At 46.1% G+C, this 25,854-nt stretch overlaps 1 protein-coding gene and 1 pseudogene across 4 annotated transcripts; both read left to right on the top strand.

Moving 5' to 3' along the window:
* Nucleotides 1–19,078: 19,078 nt before the first annotated feature.
* LOC125524421 (uncharacterized) lies at nucleotides 19,079–22,984 on the top strand. 4 transcript variants are annotated; one of them, XM_087536112.1, is made up of 2 exons: nucleotides 19,079–21,966; nucleotides 22,724–22,984. In XM_087536112.1, exons 1-2 carry the CDS (start codon nucleotides 20,748–20,750, stop codon nucleotides 22,729–22,731), a joined length of 1,227 nt encoding a protein of 408 aa, XP_087392238.1. In that variant the 5' UTR covers nucleotides 19,079–20,747; the 3' UTR covers nucleotides 22,732–22,984. The 4 variants fall into 4 exon arrangements, with proteins under 4 accessions (XP_087392238.1, XP_048545430.2, XP_048545433.1 ...); XM_048689473.2 differs by having other exon boundaries at nucleotides 22,553–22,984; XM_048689476.2 differs by lacking the exon at nucleotides 22,724–22,984 and having other exon boundaries at nucleotides 19,079–21,357; nucleotides 21,540–21,710.
* A 902-nt stretch (nucleotides 22,985–23,886) lies between these two features.
* On the top strand, nucleotides 23,887–25,044 carry LOC147961572 (uncharacterized; annotated as a pseudogene).
* The last annotated feature ends 810 nt before the right edge of the window (nucleotides 25,045–25,854 follow it).

Here is a 25,854-nt window from a genome sequence, read left to right as displayed (position 1 = left end):
TAATGAACTTTCCAAAATACTTTCTGAAATAAGAAATTCGTTAAGTGCCACCGCGGTTGTACCGTCAGGCGGAATATGATGTTTGTATATATAAAGTCAAAACATCCAAAACAAAATTTGAAGTATATGATCAAAAAAATTGAGATACATAATACCTGCCACCGTTGAGTGTGAAGTTGGCTTGGCCAACCTTGAAGCGGAGTTTTTGCAAACCCACACTGTTGGAGGAAATAACAACTCCTGTATATGTATATGACACTGGTTACCATGTAAACCGTGCCGGGTTATAATGAACACCGTGTTACTCCATAAGAGGATGTTAACAACAAGGATCAAAACGGACAAATAGTCTCCGGATTGACGTGAACTGTGTTCCGTCAATTGATTGGTTAAAAAACTTTGTCAGTTTAAAGAACACAATAAAAAATAAAAAAACCCCTTCAAAGAAAAGTATAAAGCAAAAGTAACGACAAAAACGTTTTCCAAAAAAGATTTATTTAAGCTGATCAAATGGCGTAACCATGGCTAAACACGACCAAGCTCCCGTTAGGTGTAACTATGGTTCTAGTTAGCCAGGTCCCCAAGTGATTCTTGTGGCATTTATGCCGACCAAATGGCGTGGTCATGGTTCGGGTTCGACCAAGCCCCCAAGTGATTATGTGGCCTTAGGCCGATCAAGAGGCATGACTGGTTCAGACATGACTAAGTCCCCAAGTGATCTGGTGGCTTTCGCCTATCAAGAGGCATGGTATTGGTTCGGACATGACAAATCCTCCAAGTGATATAACACGATGCTTTTAGCAAAGCGAACTCAAGGGGTAAACCAGAGGCCGCTTTAGAGCAACTCCGTGTAACCTCACATGATGTAAAAGAACAGATACCCCGCTTTAGCTGAGGTTCCGGTTTATTATACTTAATCATAATATATACATTGTATGTACATAAGTATAGCCAATGGCTCAGGTATAGTAAGGCCGAAGATGAGCTATATTCCACGGCCTGTTAGTCTCCTCCTCTGATGTACGTGAGTCCTTATGCTCTCGAATATCGATCAGATAGTACGACCCGTTGTGCAGATTCTTGCTGACCATGAAAGGCCCCTCCCAAGGTGGGGATAGCTTATGCATATCAGTCTGATCTTGGATGAGCCGAAGCACCAAATCTCCTTCCTGGAAGGCTCTGGTTCTGACTCGGCGACTGTGATAACGACGAAGATCCTGCTGGTAAAACGCCGACCGGGCGGCTGCGATGTCACGCTCTTCATCCAACCGGTCCAAAGCATCTTGTCGTGTTGTCTTGTTGTCTGCTTCAACATAAGCCGTGACACGAGGTGAGTCATGACGGATATCACTGGGGAGAACCACCTCCGCTCCATAAACCATGAAGAACGGTGTGTATCCTATTGATCTGTTGGGTGTTGTATTGATGCTCCATAACACATATGGTAATTCTTCTACCCAACAACCCGGCGTTCTCTGCAAAGGAACCATGAGCCGGGGCTTGATGCCTCTCAAGATCTCTTGATTAGCTCTTTCTGCTTGACCATTGGACTGTGGATGTGCCACTGATGAAACGTCGAGCCGGATGTGCTCCCGTTCGCAGAACTCCTTCATAGCACCTTTGGACAAATTGGTACCATTATCTGTGATAATACTGTGCGGAAAGCCAAACCGGAAAATCACCTTTTTGCTGAACTGAACCGCCGTGGCCGCATCACAGTTGCTAACAGGTTCTGCCTCCACCCACTTTGTAAACTTGTCCACCGCCACCAGGAGGTGGGTCTTCTTATCTTTGGACCTTTTGAAAGGCCCAACCATATCCAGCCCCCAAGTCGCAAACGGCCAAGTAATTGGAATCATCCTTAATTCTTGAGCCGGTACATGAGCACGTCTTGAAAACCTTTGGCAACCATCACATCGTCTGACCAGATCCTTCGCATCAGCATGAGCAGTTAACCAATAGAAACCATGGCGAAACGCTTTAGCCACCAGAGACTTTGAACCGGCGTGGTGACCACAATCTCCTTCGTGGATCTCACGCAAAATTTCACGGCCTTCTTCAGGAGACACGCAACGTTGAAAAGCTCCTGATACACTGCAATGATGCAACTCACCGTTGATGACAGCCATGGACTTGGATCGCCGGATTATCTGTCGGGCCAGAATCTCATCTTCTGGCAACTCGCCCCGGTTCTTGTACGCCAGGTAAGGAAGCGTCCAATCCGGAATAACATGAAGAACTGCCACCAATTGAGCCTCCGGATCAGGAATGGCCAAATCCTCTTCACCGGGGATCTTCACTGACGGGTTGTGCAGCACATCCAGAAAAACATTGGGTGGGACCGGTTTGCACTGAGAGCCCAGCCGGCTTAAAGCGTCCGCCGCTTCATTTTTCCGCCGGTCCACGTGGTCCACCTGATATCCTCTGAAATAACCTGCAACAATATCCACCTCACGACAATATGCTGCCATGAGTGGGTCCTTGGAGTCCCAAGTGCCAGACACTTGCTGAGCCACAAGGTCCGAATCACCGAAGCACTTAACCCGACTTAGATTCATCTCCTTAGCCATCCGAAGACCATGGAGCAAGGCTTCATACTCAGCTGCATTGTTAGTACAAGGGAACATTAAACGGAGAACATAACAAAACTTATCACCTCGTGGGGAAGTTAATACGACTCCAGCCCCCGAGCCTTCCAACTGCCTGGATCCCTCAAAATGGATGGTCCAATACGTATGATCCGGCTTTTCTTCAGGTGCTTGCATTTCCGTCCAATCATTGATGAAATCAACAAGTGCTTGAGACTTAATCGCTGTCCGAGGCACATATTTCAAACCGTACGGCTCCAGCTCTATAGCCCACTTTGCAATCCGGCTAGTTGCTTCCCGGTTCTGGATGATATCTCCCAAAGGAGCAGAACTGACCACCGTAATGGGGTGCCCTTGGAAGTATTGCTTAAGCTTCCGGCTTGCCATAAAAACTCCGTACACCAGCTTCTGCCAGTGCGGATACCTTTGCTTGGACTCAATGAGTACCTCGCTGATATAATAGACCGGACGTTGAACCGGATGCTCCTTACCTGCCTCCTTTCGTTCCACCACAATAGCCACGCTGACCGCACGAGCATTAGCAGCAACCTATAGCAGTAACGGCTCCTTGTCAATGGGAGCGGCGAGCACAGGCGGATTGGCCAATTGCCGCTTTAAGTCCTCAAATGCTTCATCAGCAGCAGAACTCCAGACGAACTGATCCGTCTTCTTCAACATCTGATACAAAGGGATCGCCTTCTCACCAAGGTGGCTGATAAACCGGCTTAACACGGCAATCCGGCCTGCCAGGCGTTGAACATCATTGATACACTTCGGTTTAGCTAGGGAGGTGATGGCTGTGATCTTCTCCGGATTAGCCTCAATTCCCCTATTGGACACCAAAAAACCCAATAACTTGCCCGCCGGTACACCAAAAACACACTTGTCCGGATTAAGCATCATCTTGTACGTCCTTAGGTTATCAAAGGTTTCCTTCAAATCATCAACCAGAGTCTCCTTCTCCCTGGATTTAACCACGATATCATCCACGTAAGCATGTACATTACGGCCAATCTGCTTGTGAAGACAATTTTGTACACACCGTTGATAAGTTGCCTGGGCACTTTTGAGCCCAAAGGGCATAGACACATAGCAGAAGGCTCCAAAGGGAGTTATGAATGCCGTCTTCTCCTGGTCCTTAACTGCCATTTTGATCTGATGATAGCCAGAATATGCATCCAAAAAACTTAAACGCTCACAACCCGTCGTAGCATCAATGATTTGATCAATACGGGGGAGGGCAAAAGGATCTGCTGGACAAGCCTTATTAAGATCTGTGTAATCCACACACATACGCCAGGTGCCGTTTTTCTTAAGGACTAGCACCGGATTGGCAAGCCACTCAGGGTGAAAAACTTCAACAATAAAACTAGCTGCTAAGAGCCTGGCTACCTCTTCTCCAATCGCCTTGCGTCTTTCTTCATTAAACCGGCGGAGGAACTATTTCACCGGTTTATATTTAGGATCCACATTAAGTGTGTGCTCAGCGAGTTGCCTCGGTACACCTGGCATGTCAGAGGGCTTCCATGCAAAAATGTCCCGATTCTCACGGATGAACTCGATGAGCGCGCTTTCCTATTTCGGATCCAAGTTGGCACTAATGCTGAACTGCTTGGACGAATCGCCAGGTACGAAGTCAACAAGCTTAGTTTCTGCTGCCGATTTGAACTTCAGGGCCAGATCATACTCCGTAGTTGGCTTCTTCAACGGAGTCATGTCCGCCGGATCAACATTGTCTTTATAGTACTTCAACTCCTCGGTGGCACAAACCGACTCTGCATAAGCCGCATCTCCTTCCTCGCATTCCAAAGCGATTTTGCGGCTTCCGTGAACCGTTATTGTCCCCTTGTGACCTGGCATCTTGAGCTGCAAATACACATAACAGGGCCGAGCCATAAACTTGGCGTATGCCGGACGCCCAAACAGGGCATGATATGGACTTTGGATTTTCACCACTTCAAACGTTAATGTCCCCGACCTGGAATCATTATCATCCCCAAAGGCCACTTCAAGAGATATCTTACCAACGGGATATGCTGACCTGCCAGGCACTACACCGTGGAATACTGTATTGGACGGTTTGAGATTCTTATCTGTTAGTCCCATACGACGGAAGGTCTCATAGTATAGGATGTTAATGCTGCTCCCTCCATCCATGAGCACCTTGGTGAACTTATAACCTCCCACCTGAGGCGCCACCACCAGAGCCAACTGACCCGGATTATCAACCTGGAGTGGGTGATCCTCTCTGCTCCATATGATCGGCTATTCAGACCAACGTAAATAACGGGGTGTGGCCGGTTCAACAGAGTTGACTGCCCGCCTCTGAACCTTCCGGTCTCGCTTGTCCAGGCTAGTGGTAAAGACATGGTACTGCCCATTACTCAACTGCTTTGGGTTGCTTTGGTAACCTTATTGTTGCTGCTGTTGGTTGTAACCACCCTGGTTGTTCTGACTATTTTGACCATTATGTCCGCCCGGATTACCATTAAATCCTGAACCGGAACTTCCTCCACCGTAACCCGGCCCAGACCCTGAGCCACCGCCAGATCCGTGGTCATACCGGAAATTATTAGAATTCTTGAACTCCTGCATAATAAAGCAATCCTTCCAAAGGTGGTTTGCTGGCTCCTCCTTCGTCCCATATCTTGGACAGGGCTGGCTTAGCAGATAGTTCAGGCGGTTTGGGTTGGGGTTGGGTGCTCCACTACGATTTTTCGGCCTACCCTTGCGCCGCTGGCCATTGTCCTGTACGTTGGTATTAGCCACAAAATCCATGTTTCCATCCGCTTTACGCTTGCCTCCTCCGCCATTGCCTACCCAGTGATGCTGCTGACCTTTGGAGCTGCTGTTCTTCTTCCCCTTCCCTGTCTTGTCATCATCAGATTCAGGATCCTTGGTACTATCAGAATCAGCATATTTTACCAAAGCGGCCATGAGGGTCCCCATGTCGGTGCAATGACGCTTCATCCGTCCCAATTTCAACTTCAGGGGCCCAAACCGGCAGTTGCCTTCTAGGGTTAATACTGCGGTGTCAGCGTTGATGCGGTCTGAGGAGTGCAACACTTGTGAAACCCAGCGCACCCAATGAGTCGTTGACTCTCCTTCCTCCTGGACGCATGCAGCTAAGTCCACTATCGACATAGGCTGTTTACAGGTATCCTTGAAATTGTTGATAAACCGGGCTCGTAATTGGGCCCACGAACTGATAGAATTAGCGGGCAAGCTTTTTAACCAAGTACGGGCCGTTCCTTCAAGCATCATGGTGAATTATTTCGCACACGCCGTGTCATCCACATCAAGCATCTCCATGGCCATCTCATAGCTCTCTACCCATGTCTCTGGTGGTTGATCTGCCGTATAATTTGGTACCTTGCGTGGGCCTTTGAAATCCTTGGGCAAGACCACGTTGCGTAAAGCGGAGACGAGGCAAGGCACCCCCAAAGAACTAGAAGTAACACCAGGTTCGATCGAAATGGTTGGACGAAACGGCATGAGCTGTCGAGCCTGATGTTGTGCGGCTAACTCGGCCTCCCTACGTGCTCGGGCCCGGTTCACCACTTCCTGAGCGTCATCAGCACCACCCGTCGGGTTGTTGTCCCGGGGTGCCCCACGTCGTTCATTACTCGACACTGCCGGTTCATCCATATGTCTGCTATAGCTCCGGCTTGGACGAGGGGTCGAGTGGATCCGGTCGCGGCTGTATGAGTATGCTTCCTGTTGGGCCAAAGCGGTCCTCAGAAGTTCCTTGACCCGCCGTGTCTCTACTGCCTATGGCGAGTCACCTTCAATTGGAATGGCCTCCAGCCATGCGGCAGCGGCAACAAGATCGTCCATTGGGCTGGAGTAGTGACCCGGGGGTGTTAAAGCAGCCTGAGGTACAACGGTGTTTTGACGAGGCGGGTCAATCTGACGAGGCTGAACCGGTGCACCGGTCCCAGGGGCTTCTGCCCGGTTCCCCTCCAGCGGATTGCCGGCTCTTGGCCCTGGAGTGTTGAAAAGGTCTCTGGCCTCGAAAACCGGAGGTAAGCGGGACCGGTGCTTCCCCCTCATGACTTCATGTGATGCGCTCTGGTCTAACATAAGCCTGTAGGCCTGTGCGTCTAAAGCAGCCCGCTCTGCGGCCATCCTGGTGTCCTCGGCCACCAGATCCGCCTTGGCCTGGGTGATCTGTTCCTTTACCTTTGCAATCTCCGTATTGTGAACGTCCTGATCTGGCGGATTATCTTCCGCCATAAGCACAGCCCACGCATCAAATAGCTCTGATAGAACCTGAGCCGGCAGGCGCACAGGGCCTCCTGCCCCGGCGGCCGTTGCTGCTGCTGAACCGGAAATCATTGCCGCAGCTGTCGAAGAATGAAGCGCTGCTTGTGTTCTGGCCATGAATACTACAACCCGGTTGGGCAGATCAGAGGGGTCCGGAATACTGTCGCCATCGGAACAGCTCCCAATCCGGCCATCTTGTAGCTGATAAAGAGATTCAGTTTCTCCGGTCAAAGATTCGTCACCGGAACAAATGACAGTCGCCCCGCGAAATCCCAATCCATCCTCATGACTTCCTCCATGGATGACTCCCACGAAGGCACGCTTCATGGCCGGTTTAATCCGGGCGAATTGCGCACGCTGAGCCGTCTCGACGAGGTCGGTGCAGATGTCCGGCTCAGGGCCCGGTCCACCGATCTTCCCAATGAAAACGTGAATGCTACCAAAGGGGACCCGGTACCCGTACTCAACTGAGCCGGCCTCGGGGCCCCAGCCTGCATCGTCGATGTAGAGCCTGCCGCGACGACTCTTAGTCATCCGGCCTACAGCATAGCCCTTGAGTCCTTCAAAGCGGCCCTCCAAGAACCGGAAACCATCGTGCGATAGCCCCACGGTGGGCGCCAACTGTCGTGGTTTTGTCACGGAAGATGTCCTAGAGAAAGGACTTAGTCGTGGAGCCATCGCTACGGGTTAGCTTGAAGGGGTTAAAGCGGACACAAGGACGCAAGAGAGTTTATACTAGTTCGGCCCCTTCAATGAAGGTAAAAGCCTACTTCTAGTTGTGATGGAATTGATGGGTGTTTCGATGACTAGGGAGCGAATAAGCTTCGCCTATGTCTCGAGTCGTTGTATGTCCTTGAACCACCGCCGGGTCGTCCCCTTATATACATGGGTGACGCCCGTCGGTTTACAGAGTCCCGATACCGGCTCATAGATGCGTCCGGTTCGGTCTCCACTATTCCTAACTTATAACACAAGTTACATACCGACGCCGGTTTATAGCTATAGGCCTTAAACCGATTATGGGCCTTCAGCCCTCATCTGCCCTCATGGGCTTTTATCATACTCAACTACTGATGAAGTTAACCCGGCCTGTCCTAGCCTGTTTACGCCCAGTAGTAATATCCCCAACACTCCCGGTAGCACCTGGGTATTGGATACCGGTTCAGTTGCTATTATTGGTGACTTGAAGCAAAAGCTACAGACTAAACGGTGACTGGCTAAGGGCGAGGTGACGATGTGTGTTGGAAGTGTTTCCAAAGTTGATGAGATCACCACAGCATGCTCCATCTACCTTCGGGATTAGTATTGAACCTGGATAAATGTTATCAGGTGTCTACGTTGAGCATGAATATGATTAGATCATGTTCATTGCAATACAGTTATTCATTTAAGTTAGAGAATAATGGTTATTCTGTTTACATGAATAATACCTTTCATGGTCATGCACCCTATGTGAATGGTTCATTGAATCTCGGCCGTGGTAATACACATGTTCACGCCAAAAGATGTAGAGTTAATAATGATAGTACCACTTTCTTGTGGCACTGCTGCTTAGGTCATATTGGCGTAAGATGCATGAAGAAACTCCATGTCGATGGATGTTTGGAGTCACCTGATTTTGAATCGCTTGACACATGCGAGCCATGCCTCATAGGCAGGATGACTAAGACCCCGTTTTCAGGTACAATGAAATGGGCAAGTGACTTGTTGGAAATCATACATGCTGATGCGTGTGATCCAATGAGAATTGAAGCGTGCGGTGGATATCGATATTTTCTCATCTTCACTGACGATTTGGGTAGATATAGGTATATCTACTTAATGAAGCACAAGTCTGAAACGTTTGAAAAGTTCAAGCAATTTCAGAGTGAAGTTAAGAATCATCATAACAATAAGATCATGTTCCTACGATCTGATCAAAAGGGGATTTTCTGAGTTATGAGTTTGGCAAACACTTAAGACATTGTGGAATTGTTTCACAGTTGAAGCCACCTGGAACACCACTGGGTTATGGTGTGTCCGGACGTCATAATCGAACCTTATGAGATATGGTGCGATCTATGATGTCTCTTACCGATCTACCGTTTTCATTTTGAGGTTATGCGTTAAAGACAGCTGCATTCACTTTAGATAGGACACCATCTAAGTCCGTTGAGACGATGTCGTATGAACATTGGTTTGGCAAGAAACGAAAGTTGTGCAGACTAAGGCATAGCCTAGTGGTGAGAAGGGGCTGATGCCTTCCCACCCACCCAGGTTCAAGGCATGGTACTTGCAATTTGGGTTTGTTGCACCAATTATACTGTAGGGGGTTCCCTTACAGTCTTTCTATCAAAAAAAGAAACCAAAGTTGTCGTTTCTTAATGTTTGGGGCTGCGATGCTTAAGGCTTCAGCCGGAGAAGCTCGAACCCAAAGCGGACAAACACATCTTCATAGGATACCCAAGGGTGACAGTTGGGTATACCTTCTATCTCAGATCCGAGGGCAAATTGTTTGTCGCTAAGAACGGGTCCTTTCTCGAGAAGGAGTTTCTCTCGAAATAATTGAGTGGGAGGAAGATAGAACTTGATGAGGTTGTCGAACCTTTACTTCAACCAGAGAGTGATGCAACACAGAAAGATGTTTTCTGTGGAGCCTACGTCTGTTGAATAGGAAGTTAATGATAATGATCATGAAGCTTCGGATCAAGTTGCTATCGAACCTCGTAGGTCGACAAGGATATGTACTACTCCTGAGTGGTACGGTAATCCTGTCTCAGATATCATGTTGTTGGACAACAATGAACCTACGAGCTATGGAGAAGCGATGGTGGGCCCGTATTCCGACAAATGGTTAGAAGCCATGAAATCCGAGATAGGATCCATGTATCAGAACAAAGTATGGACTTTGGTGGACTTGCCCGATGATCGGCAAGCCATTGAGATAAATGGATCTTTAAGGAGAAGACGGACGTGGGCGGTAATGTTACCGTCTATGAAGCTCGACTTATGGGAAAGAGTCTTTTCACAATTTCAAGGAGTTGACTACGATGAGAATTTCTCACCCATAGCGATGCTTAAGTCCGTCGGAATCATGTTAGCATTAGCGTATTTTTTCGATTATGAAATCTTACAGATGGATGTCAAAACGAGTTTCTTACCAGTTTTCATAAGAAAAGTTGTATGTGATACAATAAAAGGTTTTGTCGATCCTAAGGATGCTAAAAGGTATGCTGGCTCCAGCAATCCTTCTATGAACTAGAGCAAGCATCTCGGAATCGGAATATATGTTTTGATGGAGTGATCAAAGCTTTTAGGTTTATACAATGTTTGATAGAAACTTGTATTTACAAGAAAGTGAGTGGGAGCACTACAACATTTCTGATAAGCATATGTGGATGACATATTGTTGATCTGAAATAATGTAGAATTTCTGGAAAGCATAAACGGTTGTTTGAAGAGTGTTTTTCAAAGGAAGACCTGGATAAAGCTGCTTACATATTGGGCATCAAGATCTATAGAGATAGATCAAAACGCCCGATGATACTTTCAAAGAACGCACACCTTGACATGTTTTTGAAGGAGTTCAAAATAGATCAGTCAAAGAAGGGGTTCTTACCTGAGTTGTAAGGTGTGAAGTTGAGTAAGACTCAAAGCTTGACCACGGTAGAAGAAAGAGGAAGGACGAAGCTCTGAATAGAGATACCGGATACGTATAATGGAGCAATAATTTGGAATAGCTCCAAGTGGAACGTGGTAGCAGCATCTACGATATAAAGTTTTGCAAAATACATAGGGATCTGAATATGGCAAGACCCGTTGACTACAACCTCTCTCACAAGCATAACGTACATGATCAAACCCAGAACTCATTGAGTGTTAATCACATAGTGATGTGAACTAGATTATTCAGTCTAGTAAACTCTTTGGATGTTGGTCACATGGCGATGTGACCTGTGAGTGTTAATCGCATGGCGATGTGAACTAGAATATTGACTCTAGTGCAAGTGGGAGACTGTTGGAAATATGCCCTAGAGGCAATAATAAATTAGTTATTATTATTATATTTAATTGTTCATGATAATCGTTTATTATCCATGCTAGAATTGTATTGATAGGAAACTCAGATACATGTGTGGATAAATAGGCAACACCATGTCCCTAGTAAGCCTCTAGTTGACTAGCTCGTTGATCAAAAGATGGTTACGGTTTCCTGACCATGGACATTGGATGTCGTTGATAACGGGATCACATCATTAGGAGAATGATGTTATGGACAAGACCCAATCCTAAGCCTAGCACAAGATCGTGTAGTTCGTTTGCTAAAGCTTTTCTAATGTCAAGTATCATTTCCTTAGACCATGAGATTGTGCAACTCCCGGATACCGTAGGAGTGCTTTGGGTGTGCCAAACATCACAACGTAACTGGGTGGCTATAAAGGTACACTATAGGTATCTCCGAAACTGTCTGTTGGGTTGGCACGAATCGAGACTGGGATTTGTCACTCTGTGTAACGGAGAGGTATCTCTGGGCCCACTCGGTAGGACATCATCATAATGTGCACAATGTGACCAAGGAGTTGATCACGGGATGATGTGTTACGGAACGAGTAAAGAGACTTGCCGGTAACGAGATTGAACAAGGTATCGGGATACCGACGATCGAATCTCGGGCAAGTACAATACCGCTGGACAAAGGGAATTGAATACGGGATTGATTGAATCCTCGACATCATGGTTCATCCGATGAGATCATCTTGGAGCACGTGGGAGCCAACACGGGTATCCAGATCCCGTTGTTGGTTATTGACCAGAGAGGCGTCTCGGTCATGTATGCATGTCTCCCGAACCCGTAGGGTCTACACACTTAAGGTTCGGTGACGCTAGGGTTGTAGAGATATTAGTATGCAGTAACCCGAAAGTTGTTCGGACTCCCGGATGAGATCCCGGACGTCACGAGGAGTTCCGGAATGGTCCGGAGGTAAAGATTTATATATGAGAAGTCCAGCTTTGGCCATCGGGAAGGTTTCGGGGGTTACCGGTATTGTACCGGGACCACCGGAAGGGTCCCGGGGGTCCACCGGGTGGAGCCACCTATCCCGGAGGGCCCCATGGGCTGAATTGGGTGGGGAACCAGCCCTTAGTGGGCTGGTGCGCCCCCCCCCTTGGGCCTGCCCTGCGCCTAGGGTTGGGAAACCCTAGGGGTGGGGCGCCCCCCACTTGGCTTGGGGGGAAGCCACCCTTGGCCGCCGCCCCTTGGAGATCCATCTCCCTAGGGCTGGCGCCCCCCCCAAGACCCCTATATAAAGAGGGGGGAGGGAGGGCAGACGGACCCCTTGCTCTTGGCGCCTCCCTCTCCCTCTGTAACACCTCTCCTCCCCGCTTGCGCTTGGCGAAGCCCTACCGGGATCCTGCTGCATCCACCACCACGCCGTCGTGCTGCTGGATCTTCATCAACCTCTCCTTCCCCCTTGCTGGATCAAGAAGGAGGAGACGTCTTCCTAACCGTATGTGTGTTGAACGCGGAGGTGCCGTCCGTTCGGCACTAGGTCATCAGTGATTTGAATCACGTCGAGTACGACTCCATCAACCCCGTTCTCTTGAACGCTTCCGCACGTGATCTACAAGGGTATGTAGATGCACTCCTCTCTCCCTAGTTGCTAGATGACTTCATAGATTGATCTTGGTGATGCGTAGAAAATTTTAAATTTCTGCTACGATCCCCAACAATACTTAGTGCAAAATGAAGGCTAGCAAAAGATTGAGAAGCGACCAACAAGAAACGAATAATCTCATAAGCGAGCATTAAACATAATTAACACCGAATAATGCACCACAAGTAGGATATAATTTCATTACATAATTATTGACTTTCGTGCTTGCATAGGGAATCACAAACCTTAACACCAATATTCTTACTAAAGCATAATTGCGCATCAACATAACTCACATATCACATCATCATATCTCAAAACCATTACTAAAAATCAAGTTTATTTTGTCCAATGATCTTCATTAAGTTTTTATTATATTCTTCTTGGATATCTATCACTTTGACACTAATTTTCATATGTTGCTTTTGATAAGCTCAAACAAATATAAGTGAAAATCATGAGCATAATTTTTTTTCTTTCTCTCAAATTAATTTTAGTGAAGCAAGAGAGAATTTCTTTAAAAAAATACTAACTCTCAAACAACTCTAAGTGAAGCAAGAGAGCATTTCTTCAAAAATACTAAAGTACACCGTACTTAAAAAGATATAAGTGAAGCACTAGTGTAAAGTTTGGTCTAGGGTAGGGTATATGTGGGGTGGGACTGGACCGGTGTGACGTGGCGACCGCATTCAGACCAACCCATATCCACCGACATATGGTCTGTATTTGGGATGTGTTGGACAGCCCAAATGTTCATACCAAGAGTGAGAATGATAGAGGCGAGGGTGTCCCGATCTTTCGATGAGATGATAACTATCGATTTGGTGGAGACGACTTTGACGATCCGACTACAAACGTGCACGACGTTGCGCCTTAGCAATCACTAAACCAATCTCCTGAGGTTACTGACGATGCCGGAAGCACGGTCAGCCTGACCACGAAGGTCTATTCCTACAAGCAATCGAAGAACGAGCAAGAATATGATAAAGCAATCTGAATATTGCAAATATATATGAGGTATTGATAATGGTGGGGATCCGTAAGCGGTCTTGGTCTGGTCGTTGGACACAAACGAAGTACACGAAGTTGCAATGGCTAACTTTTAACTAAACAAATCCCAAGGAAAAAGCTACTAGATGGATCGACTTATATAGGAGCAAGGGGTGGCGGCCAAGGAGGTGGGAGGACGTCCCAAGGCAGCCTAAAACTAACCCTAGGTCGTACAAGGCTCATGGGCCCAAGTGGAGGTGATGCAACACCTTTGGGCTTGTAGTTTGACTCGGATTCTGCTGCAATGTCAGATTGTTTCGTCCGTAACTCAACGCTCCGGACTAATTTGAAGGTGAATCCAATTGGGTTGGAAAGAGCACGAAATCTAGTTTCCAAAAAAACAAGAATCACCCAATTCGGAGTCCGTATGAAAAAGTTGTTGGCGTTTTGAGTTAGGTATGTCTGTGCAATCCGAATCTGAATCCAGAACGTGAGAGACTTGGACTCTATCTTCTCTTGGCCCAAAAGTGACGTGAGAGGACTTTTTGAATACAACCTAAACTTCTCCTTTTCCCTTGTCTTCATATGTGGATTGTACAAATGTCCCATACACCTGCAATTAGACAAACACAAAAGTGTGTGAAGTATTTTTGTTCTGGATAACATAAATAGATTATTGAATAGTTTGCATTAGAAATCACCTGACAAATATGCATGTATGCAATATTTTTGGTCGTATTCAAGGTAGTCATGTCCTCATCATCCTCCCCTTTTTGAAAATAAAGCCGTCCTCGGCATTGCTTAATCTGAAATGTGGCTAACAAAAGAGACAAGGTGTACATGTTGTATATGTATATGTCATCCATTTTAACTTTCCTTGATTTTTGCACATATGTCACATGTATACATGAGTAACTTTCATTGTTCATAAAATCTAAAGCCAAAAAATTATCACAGGAAGTAGAAGGCATGAAAATATTGGAACTCAGTTTGCACATATAAGTGAAGCTCTTATTCTCTTCAAAAGATTGGCAATGTTCATCATTAAACCATCCTAACTTCGATGAATAAACCTTACTTGCATCAAATTTACATGCTACAACATGCTTAAATAAGCAAACATGCAATAAGTCATTGGACACAGAATCATCATCAAGATTAGAGGTCATATCAAAATGATTAAACATTGGTTCTTTTGCATCAACAGTTAATTCAATGGGTGCACTCAAAATTGTTGATATTTCAGTTGTTTGATCACATGACGCATTCATGACAGTAACAAGAGTCTCTAAAATAGGTGGTGTGCTCAAATCAATAGGTAACTCAACACATGATGCATTCAAGTTAACTAGGCATGCTTCATTCTCATGTGAAGTTATATCATCAATACCTTTACTGTTACCTCGCAGAGATGTAGCTGATGTAGGTACGGACGTTGACAATGTACCATACTCTTGAGATGATATTGCGCTCACAATCCGAGGTGGGGCTGCTCTAGTAGGTGCAATAGTGGAGTAACCAACCGGCGATGGTGAGCATGAACTAGAATAGTAGTTGTTGTAGTCACCCAATGCATCCTCCTGTATCTGTCTCTCAAAAGTACAAGCACGGACATACATACCAGTAATGCAACGAGGAATATACCGAAATCTTGCCTGAATATCATGGTTCAAACCACCAAAAAAATCTATTCATTGTATCATCCTCAGATTCTTCTATGTCACAATGATGCATATAAGATTTGAACTCTTGGTAGTAAGCATGAACAGTGTTACTGCCTTGTTTTAATTGCTCCAATTTGCAACGCAATTCACGACGATAGTAAGGAGGAAAAAATTGTTGTCTCATTACAGCTTTCAAAACTTTCCAAGTTGTGGGTTGGTTATCAATGTTTTTCTTACAATGTACACTCCACCAAACAGAAGCAAAACCAGTAAATGCTCTAATGGTAGCTCGTACTCTCTCAACTTCAGAAAAATCATGGTGACTAAAAACTTGTTCTACTTCAAGCTCCCAAGCTAGATAAATAGCAGGATTAAATCTACCCTCAAATGATGGTAAAGAGATAACCTGACCATATGCTTGTGTGTGTTGTCCCAACTCTCGTGATGGTGAAGATGTGTCCGTCGTCCAAGAACTTCTATCTCTGGAACCTGTCATGATTAGTAGAAACAAGAACCAAAATTCGAGAATAATGTTCCTATGAACTACTAGGATGTGGTTGTAAAGTGCTCACAGTAAAGCAAATATCAATATCTTACAAGTCCTTACCATGCGGCAGGTGGTGACAGGCAACCAGCGGTGTCAAATAACTCCGAAGATTGTGTAAAGCGATTGCCAGGGGAACGTGCGTATACACGGTGTAGAAATATGTGGAGCTGGGTTGGCTATATATGGTAGCAAAAGATTAGCAATAATCAATTCAGAGATGCAATGTTGAATAAACGCTCAACGACGGTACTGTGCTGGTCCTAGGCTAGACCAAACTAGAGACGCGAGCCTAGAACACTAATGAGGTCACGTCGTAGCACAACCAGCATTAATGAAGGATACTAAGTAGCTCTGGACAGCAAGATATAAGTGAAGATCACAATGGCAGTAAAGATAATGATGTGAAACAACAGCCAAGCTGTTTTACTGAACAATGCACAAAACAGATTCCAATCCGAATTCAACTACGAGATTGAGTCTAAAAAGATCCGAATTTTTTTTTTTTCTCTTTTTTTTCCTCACACTTTTTTTTCTTTCTCTCCTTTTTTTCTCTGACTTTTTTTCTCTTTTTTCTCTCTTTTTTTTCTCTCTTTTTTTCTCCCTCTTTCCAAAACAAACTAGATAAGATGCAGATTGGATCAAGTGAAGATGTGAACGATCTCAACTATTATTATGACAATGAGTGATGGGTAGCACGTGGTGGAAATTGATGGATGGGTGGTGGACAGCGGAAGAGATAATGATGCAGCGGTGGCGTGACTAATGTGAACAGAACTCGAAACTCTAAACGAACTAGACACTAAGACCAGCAACTCGACACGACGATGCAACCGATAATTCAACTATGCAAGCAATGAAAAGAAAATTGCAAAGGCTCAGACTGGCTTGGACCAAGGATGAATAGATCTAACTCTTTTTGTGGCCTTTTCTTGGACAATAGGTAAGAAAATAAATCTAATCTAGGAAAACTGGAAATTCTCACCGAGCAACCTGAAAACTGATACCACTTGATAGAGGCGAGGGTGTCCCGATCTTTCGATGAGATGATAACTATCGATTTGGTGGAGACGACTTTGACGATCTGGCTACAAACGTGCACGACGTTGCGCCTTAGCAATCACTAAACCAATCTCCTGAGGTTACTGACGATGCCGGAAGCACGGTCAGCCTGACCACGAAGGTCTATTCCTGCAAGCAATCGAAGAACGAGCAAGAATATGATAAAGCAATCTGAATATTGCAAATATATATGAGGTATTGATAATGGTGGGGATCCGTAAGCGGTCTTGGTCTGGTCGTTGGACACAAACGAAGTACACGAAGTTGCAATGGCTAACTTTTAACTAAACAAATCCCAAGGAAAAAGCTACTAGATGGATCTACTTATATAGGAGCAAGGGGTGGCGGCCAAGGAGGTGGGACGACGTCCCAAGGCAGCCTAAAACTAACCCTAGGTCGTACAAGGCTCATGGGCCCAAGTGGAGGTGATGCAACACCTTTGGGCTTGTAGTTTGACTCGGATTCTGCTGCAACGTCAGATTGTTTCGTCCGTAACTCAACGCTCCGGACGAATTTGAAGGTGAATCCAATTGGGTTGGAAAGAGCACGAAATCTAGTTTCCAACAAAAAAAGAATCACCCAATTCGGAGTCCGTATGAAAAAGTTGTTGGCGTTTTGAGTCAGGTATGTCTGTGCAATCCGAATCTGAATCCAGAACGTGAGAGACTTGGACTCTATCTTCTCTTGGCCCAAAAGTGACGTGAGAGGACTTTTTGAATACAACCTAAACTTCTCCTTTTCCCTTGTCTTCATATGTGGATTGTACAAATGTCCCATACACCTGCAATTAGACAAAACACAAAAGTGTGTGAAGTATTTTTGTTCTGGATAACATAAATAGATTATTGAATAGTTTGCATTAGAAATCACCTGACAAATATGCATGTATGCAATATTTTTGGTCGTATCCAAGGTAGTCATGTCCTCATCAGAGAATATGATTCTAGTGAGGCTGGCTAAGCTAGCCACCTCAAACATTATACATGCAGCATCAAACTTAAAGTAGAAAGTACAGCAGAAAATCCTTCTTTTTAATTAACGTTCAACATTTTTATAATATACGTTGAACAAATTTTAATATACAGTGAAATTTTTGTAAAAAAAAAGTACTGAACAAATTTAAAATACTAAAATGGACATTTTATAGTATATGTTGAACAATTCTTAATATATGATGAGCAAAATTTAAATACACAATGAACATTTCCTAATATACGTTGAACAATTTATAATATATGATGAACGTTTTTGTAATACACGATGAACATTTTTATAGTGCAAGGTGAACTATTTCATAATATATGATGAACATTTTTTTAATACGATGAAGATTTTTGTAACACATGGGTGAAAAAATACCCACATGAATCTTCATGTAAGATCAATGATATAGGACTTAAATATGCAATACTTATGGCATATCTAGATGTGCTTTAGCAAAACTGTTTTATATAATGCTCAATAATGAGAAGAAGGACAGAAACATAAAATGAAAAAAGGAAACATAAAAGAAAGGAACCAAAATAGAAAAATAAGAAAACCAAAACAAAATAATTGAAAACTGACAAAACGATGAAAAACTGAAGCAAAACACCATAGAAAAAAACCTAAAAAAGGCCACAATAAACCAGCAAACAGTAGCGAACCAAATCTATACGTGGGTCGGCCCAAGTGGCGACTTGCTTGAGCGAAGGCTCGTCCTTTTGACGCTTCTGGGGTCAAATAGGATCTGCCTGGTTGGAGGGGTCTCGCTGTAGGTGCCCCAAGCCTCAAAGACAAAGTTGGCCAAACGGGCCGGGCCTGGCATGCCGCCCTGCAAGCATACTGGCACGGTACGTGACAGGCCAAGCCTGGCATGCTCTAATCGGGTCGTGCCAGGCATGCGGCACACCTTGGGCCGTGTTTGGGCAGCTAGGCTGAGCACGCGGGCCAGCACGACACAACCCTTTTATTTTTTTATTTTTTAATCTTGATTTTATATATATATATATATGGCTTAATACCAACCAATAGATAAAAAAGCTTAGCAAGCAAAACTGTCAATTGGCCAACATGTCTGGTGTGCCAACGAGTCGGTCCAATTAGCAAAGGGCCGTGCGTGGGCAGCAAGGCTGCACACGCGGGCCAGCATGGCACCTTTGTGGGGCGTGCCGTGTCAGGCACGATTACAGCGGGCCTCTAAGTCGGCTTAAGCCGGCTGATTTCTCGTTTCTCTAAGTTGCTTCGATAGATCGACACGTGTCTAGTGGAAACGACGCACCGCCCCGTCCCGCCCTGCCCAACCCCGCAACCTTATCCTTTCCCAGGCCAAGTCGTTCTCTTCCTCTCAATCACCACAAAGGATCCCCTCTCTTCCCATCCCCCATGTAGCCGGAGCTTTGCTCTCTTCTCTTCCTGAGCGCCTCTGCCTCTATTCCTAACCTCTCCCACCGTCGGTCGGTGAGCTGTTGTTGCTGCTACAGGGGGCGCCGCTGCGCTGCGATGGCTGCCTCTCGACGGGGAGCCGTACTTGCGAGGGGATCGATGGTGCGCATGGTGTGGGCGGCGGCGCGGAATCCCGCGGGGCTGCGTGGTAGTGGCTACCGGAGCTGCAGACGACGACGGCGTCGGAGACGGGTCGCCACTCGTCACCCATGCTACAACCGGGAAGCTGAGGAGAGGAGCAGCGCAACATCGGGCAGCCAAAGCTCCGTCGCCACCATGTGCTGCGTCGTAACAACTTCGTCGCCACCGCGTGATTCGTCGGAGCACCTCGCCGCCATCGCGTTGTGCTGCAGTGAAACTTCGTCGGCTCCCATCGGGTGCGGAGGGGCTGCAATGAAGCGCCGTGGCGGTCGTTGGAGCTCCGGCGAGGTTGCAATGAAGCATCGTCGAAGCTGCAGTGAAGCGCCGTGATGGTCGTCGGAGCTCCGGTGAGGTTGCAATGAAGCGTGTCGAAGCTGCAGTGAAGCGCCGCCGTGGTCGTCGGAGCTCCGGCGAGGTTGCAATGAAGCGCGTCGAAGCTGCAGTGAAGCGCCGCGGTGGTCGTCGGAGCTCCGGTGAGGTTGCAATGAAGTGCATCGAAGCTGCAGTGAAGTGCCGCGGCGGTCGTCGAAGCTCCGGCGAGGTTGTAATAAAGCGTCGACTACCATAGACTTCGACACCACCGGAGCTGCAATGTAGCGGGCACGACGATGCCGGAGCTGTGATGCAGTGGTTGTGTCGCTGCCGGAGATACGATGCAGCGTGCAACGCTTGCCGAGCGGCTGTCGAAGCTGCAATGCATCGCTCGCGACGCTGCAGAGAGGCCGCCGGTGCTTTGATGTGGCAGTTGTCGATGGCTTGCTGCTGTGATGTAGCATCAACAGCTGCGGCGAAGCATCATCGAGCCTCCGGTGATGCATTGAAGCACCGCCCTGATGGATCTGACGCGAGAGAAGGATGCAAAGCTAGAAAAGAAACACACGTTGATGTAGTCCTGCAAGCCGATGGCCATGCACGCGCTGAATTAGATGGCTGGTTAGCTGTGGCCGGTGTGGCTGCTTCAGATGGGAGGATGGCCGTTGACGACGAACGATGGAGTGGGTGCTGCGCTGCAGCGATCAGGGTCAATTTTTGCAGCTGTCCCTGCTCTCCTCCACTGGCGCAAATCGAACAGCCACGCGAGCCTCATCCAATGGCTGACAAGGCAGTTTACAATTGCCTCGCGTCAGCCGGATGACGCCTAGCAGCGGCCATTAGCAAAGGGCCGTGCGCGGGCAGCAAGGCTGCGTACGCGGGCCGACATGGCACCTTTGTGGGGCGTGCCGTGTCAGGCACGATTACAGCGGGCCACTGGCCCGGGCCGGCTCATTTGGCCAGCTCTGCTCGAAGAGGCTAGTGAACGGACTTTTGTCTCATAAAAAAAAATAGTGAACGGATTTGTCCGTGCTAAGTACACTACTCCTGAACTCCAGTTTTTTCTAACCCCAAATTGTGCTCCTCTCAAATTCTCAATCCCCAAACCAGATCGACAGCGGAGATGGAAGGGAAGAGAGCGCCGGCGGCCGCCCCAGCCGTCATCTCGGCCGTGCTCGACGACGACGACCTCCTCGGTGAGATCCTCCTCCGCCTCGCCTTCCCCACCAGCCTCGTCCGCGCCGCGCTCGTCTGCAAGCGCTGGCTCCTCCACGCCGCCGCGCCCGCCTTCCTCCGCCGCTTCCGCGGCCTCCACCCGCCCAGCCTTCTCGGCTTCTACGTCGTCACCACAGCCATCCACCCCCCTCGGTTCGTGCCGCTGCCCCAGCCCCCTGAGCTCGCCGACGTCGTCCGCCGCGGTAGCTTCGATCTGGATTCCTTGGGCCCCGATAGGTTCGACCTGGATTGCTGGAACGGCCTCCTCCTCCTCTCAACCTTCCAGATGTACCCGAACCGCACCATGAACCCAACAAGGGTGCGTTGTCCCCTCTACCCTGCGAGGGACAGGGCCATCCTCCCAACAGTCCCCAACACCTGCATCCATGACGACGGCTTCACATACCACGATCGTGAGATCCTCGTCAGTCGCCGCGGCCAGTGTCTGTCCTACTTCTGTTTGGCAATAATGCATAAAGAGCAGCAGACAGTTGTGGATGTGTACGCACTACAACAAGGTACCTGGACCATCTACTCTTCCTCTGTAACTGAAATCCCTAGAATTGTACTGCTCTTGCCTTCTACTTTGATTGGTGACACTAATAAAATCTACAATGTGGCCTTTGTGAACAACAGTTATAAGTTGATCCTGCTAGACCTTGTGTCCGCATCTTCGTCATTAGTGAACTTTCCGGAACAGGTTAAGGGGTTGAGCTTCGAGCTGTCACTCACGGATGATTCTCGGCTTCATCTGATCCATGTAAAGGGGTTTCAGCTTCGCATCTGGCTCCACAAAATGGATAGCAATGGCGTCTCCAACTGGTTCCTTGAGCGTACTGTTTGTTTGCGCGAGATATGTGCTAACTATAGGATACCAACTTGCATGTTCAAGGATGCGAGTGATTCAGCATTTGCTAGGGTGCATGCAGTTGGGGTCAATTCTGAGTTTGTTTTCTTGGAGATGGAAGATGTCCTCTACCTGTTTGATATTAAGAGCAAGGCGGCAAAGAAGGTTTACAAGATGACGCCAGAGGATAAAATTTTGAATAGTGTCATTCCTTTCATGATGGTTTGGCCTCCTAAATTCCTTGCGATGAAGGAGATGCAAGATCCAACAGAATTACCCTGTACGGTTTGCCTCCTATCAATCTGCCTAGTACCGTCATCTATTTTCCAATGTCCATTATGCTGATATTTTATCTCCTTTGCGATTTTTATCGTGTGCATATGCCTAATTCTGGTTCAAGTTTCTAATGCAAATCAACATACAAGTACAATCCCTTAGTGGCGAAATGCACTTGCTTTTTTACGCTCCCTTGTGTGGTAATAATGGTTGCAATGTTAACTAAGATATAAGGATAATAATTCATGTTCATTTCATATTTTGATATTATGTTTTTGTTAGCTGCTATTGTGCAGATTTACATTTTAAAAAATTCTATCTTTTATGTTCTAATAACTCTATATAAACACTTGGCTACAACCCCATAACTTGAGCTTTAGTTGATCTTTTTTTTAGTTGGATTCTTGATTATTCAGCACAAGGTGGTTTATCCTCCTCAAGTTTCAGGGTTGTTAATTATTACTATGTACATCAGGAATCCCAGTTGTTTTCTTTGATTTGAAAATTTGAATGCCTGTGTAACTGTATTGTCTAGAAAGGAGACAGAGTTCATGGCACAACCTAATTATTTTTCTACTTTGTGGGAATAGGACCCGATTGTTAGAAGAGGATATACAAATCTGATAAACGAAGACAACACAACTGCAGACTTTTCTTGTATGCTTTTTGAAATTCTGGCACTCCCAAGTTCTGCAGAAATATCACTGAAAGTTGTTTGCTCAACCAAGATAATTGCTTGAATTACACCTATACTTTATCAGGTAACTGAAATCAATGGTATCAAACGCCATAACCAGTGGAGGGCTGGAGGCAGCAGATAATGCAGATGTGGGTCTGTCATAGTACCAGCAGATCCACAGCGTCCCATTCTACCAGTTTTGCATATTGTTGTAAGATGATTCCAACTTACCATGTTGACTTATGCAGCTGTTAGCCTTTACATGCCTGCTTTTATATGTACTGATGATGCTTCTGCTAGATCAGTGCAACTCTTGTATATGTATGCCACTTTCTGCTGTGTACTAGATGTGGGTATGTGACTAGTGCTCCCAAGTTCTAGCATGATGTTTTTAGGTGACATGTTTATTGCATTTTAGCTCAAACTTGAGTTGAATGCCAGGGAGTACACTAATTTTACACTCAATCCGAGCGGGCCCTAGTGTGCTGGTCTAAATTATCAGTTCTGGATTAGATATTTGGCATTCCAGATTCGATGATTTCTGTGTTTCTGTATTGTGTGCAAATTTGATTGTTTGGAATGCTGGCATGCCGCTGATGCTTATTGTGTTTGCTCTCTAGTAAAGTGTACACTCAGATGCCCTGGAGGTGTGTACCCTGCAATGATGAGGTTGCTATATATGACAATGGTTTTGTTTCTGTAAAGTGATGGGTATCTGAAGTGCTTAAGTATGGATGAATATCTGGTATGCTCCAGTTTGATCCGTGAGTTCTGCACCTTCTACTTGCATTTATGGTGTAACGTTTGAGCAAAACACAATCTTATGTGACGGCCGTAACAACTGGTACATGAACCATCTGCCTACTTTATCAGCAAATTTCAACCAATCTTGTTGCCGTCGAATCAGGTAATCCCTCCATACTCCCTTCTCCAATTCTTTGTTCCCGGGCTCTGAAGCCCAAGCGTGTCTCAGGCCTCTGCATCTCAAATACGAAGAAGAAAGACACGATAAATAGATTGGTGTGAAAATTTCACTTTTGACGAACTTGAAACCAATCCTGGAGTAGGAAGAAAGATTGAATGGACCATGTACGGATCAGAAGCCAGGCCTGAACCGTTCCTCAAATAAAAGAAAAACAAATAGCCCTGAACCAAGTAAACGTAAAACCCTAAACCCTTGCGTTTCTTACCCAAAATCCGTGAACCAATTGCCAATCTCCCAATACACATCAAGCTAGACTCGAGATGGGAGGAGAGGGGGTACCGGCGCCAGCCATCTCGGCCGTGCTTGATGACGACGATCGACGATCTCCTCGGCGAGATCCTCATACGTGCCGCATTCCCCACCAGCCTCGTCGGCACTGCGCTGGTCTGCAAGGGCTGGCTCCGCCTCACCTCCGCGCCTGCCTTCCTTTGTCGCTTTCGTGACCTCTACCCTCCCAGCATCCTCGGTTTCTACATTAAAACTACAGTCAACACCCCACGGTTCGCCATGCTAGCTTTGATTTGGAAAGTTTGGGGTGCGACATGCTCTATGTTGAATGCTTTGATGGCCTCCTCCTCATCACCTTGTACCCCATGAGAGATATGGCTATGGGGGTGGCAGACAGACTAGAAGGGTATGCTGCCCCTTGTACCCCATGAGAGATATGGCTATCCTCCCACCAGTTCCGGACACCATCCATAACGGCTTCACATACTACCACCGTGAGATCCTCCTCAGTCACAGCGGCGATGGCCTGTCCTGCTTCTATTTGACAATAGAGCATAAAGATCAGCAGTCCAGATGTCTATGTGCTACAGGATGGTCTCTGGGCCATCTACTCTTCGACTGTAACTGAAACCTTTTGAATCGGACTGCTATTGAGTAGTTTGATTGTGGATGAAAGGATCTGTAATCTGACCCATGTGAATGGCATTTATAAGTTAGTCTTGCTAGATCTTGCGTCGTCCCGCTTGTCGCTAGTTGACCTCCCAGAGGAGGCGGAGTTTCAAACCACCGGCATGCCGCTTGCAAATGATTCTGGGGTTCATTTCATTCATGTCAAAGGATCCCAGCTTCGCATCTAGCTCTACACCATGGACAAGAATTTCCTCCCCAATTGGTTAATTGTAGATACCATTTGTTTGCGTGAGATATGTGCTAATCATATGATACCAACTAGCATGTTCGAGGCTGTGGGTGATTCAGCTTTTGTGGTAAATGCAGTTGGGGTTCATTATGGGTTTATTTTCTTGGACAAGAATGACGTCCTCTACCCGTTTGATATTAAACGCAAGACGGCAAAGAAGTTTTACGAGGTGACACAAGAGGATAAATATATATAGAGAGTCAGACCCTTCATGATGGTTTGGCCTCCTAAATTTCCTATTATGAAGGGAGGGTGTGATCCAAAAAAATGACGTCCCTGCAAGGTTTGTTTCTTGTTGATCCGTCTAGTATTGTGGCTATCCAGTCTCCGTTATGCTAATATTTTGTCTCATCTTATGATGTTTCTGATTGTTTCTTAAATCAACACGACAGGACAATTCGTTAGTGGGTGTATGCACTTCCCATTTAGTGGTAACAAGCGCAACATAGATTCTAGGATAATTGGTCGTCCCCTATTATACAGTACTATAAATGTTTTCTTAGCTGCCATCTTGCAAATTTTTACATGTTAAGAAAATTCTGTTTATACACATTCTGTCACTCGGATATAGAAGCTTGGCTGCAACCCCGTTACCCAAGCTTTTGATTGTTGATTCTTCAGAGTCCAGCTAGTTTCCTTACTGAAACACAAGGTGGTTTATCCTCATTGAGTTTTAGGGTGGTTAATTACTCTTTTATGTATGTCAGGACTGCCAAACATTGTTTTTGATCAGAATACCTGTGTACCTGTATAGTCTACAAATGAGATAATACATGTTCTCAACAGTGCATATATAGCACATCCTACTTTTTGGTTGTTTATGCTCGGTGGGAAAAGAAGTAAATTATTAGAAGACTTGAAACACTTATAGATATGAATAATGACAAAACAGTTTGGAATTTTTCTTATATACTTCTCGAAAATTCTTGCACAGACAGACTCTGCGAACATATCACCAAAAGATGCTTGCTTTTTCAATATATATATATATATATATATATATATATATATATATATATATATCCTCCTGAAGCTAAGCAATGCTAAGCTAATTTCCAGATGCTTTTATCAGTAACCGGAA

This window comes from Triticum urartu, chromosome 7A (assembly GCF_056163025.1).
Source record: "Triticum urartu cultivar PI428250 chromosome 7A, HENAU_Tu73, whole genome shotgun sequence".
NCBI classification, from domain to species: domain Eukaryota; kingdom Viridiplantae; phylum Streptophyta; class Magnoliopsida; order Poales; family Poaceae; genus Triticum; species Triticum urartu.
Note: the sequence above shows the minus strand (reverse complement) of the source record. Positions and strands in the feature narration are given on the sequence as shown.

Bases quoted from the DNA above. Each gene is read 5' to 3' on its own strand.
- LOC125524421 (XM_087536112.1), top strand. From the start codon at position 20,748: ATGGAAGGGAAGAGAGCGCCGGCGGCCGCCCCAGCCGTCATCTCGGCC.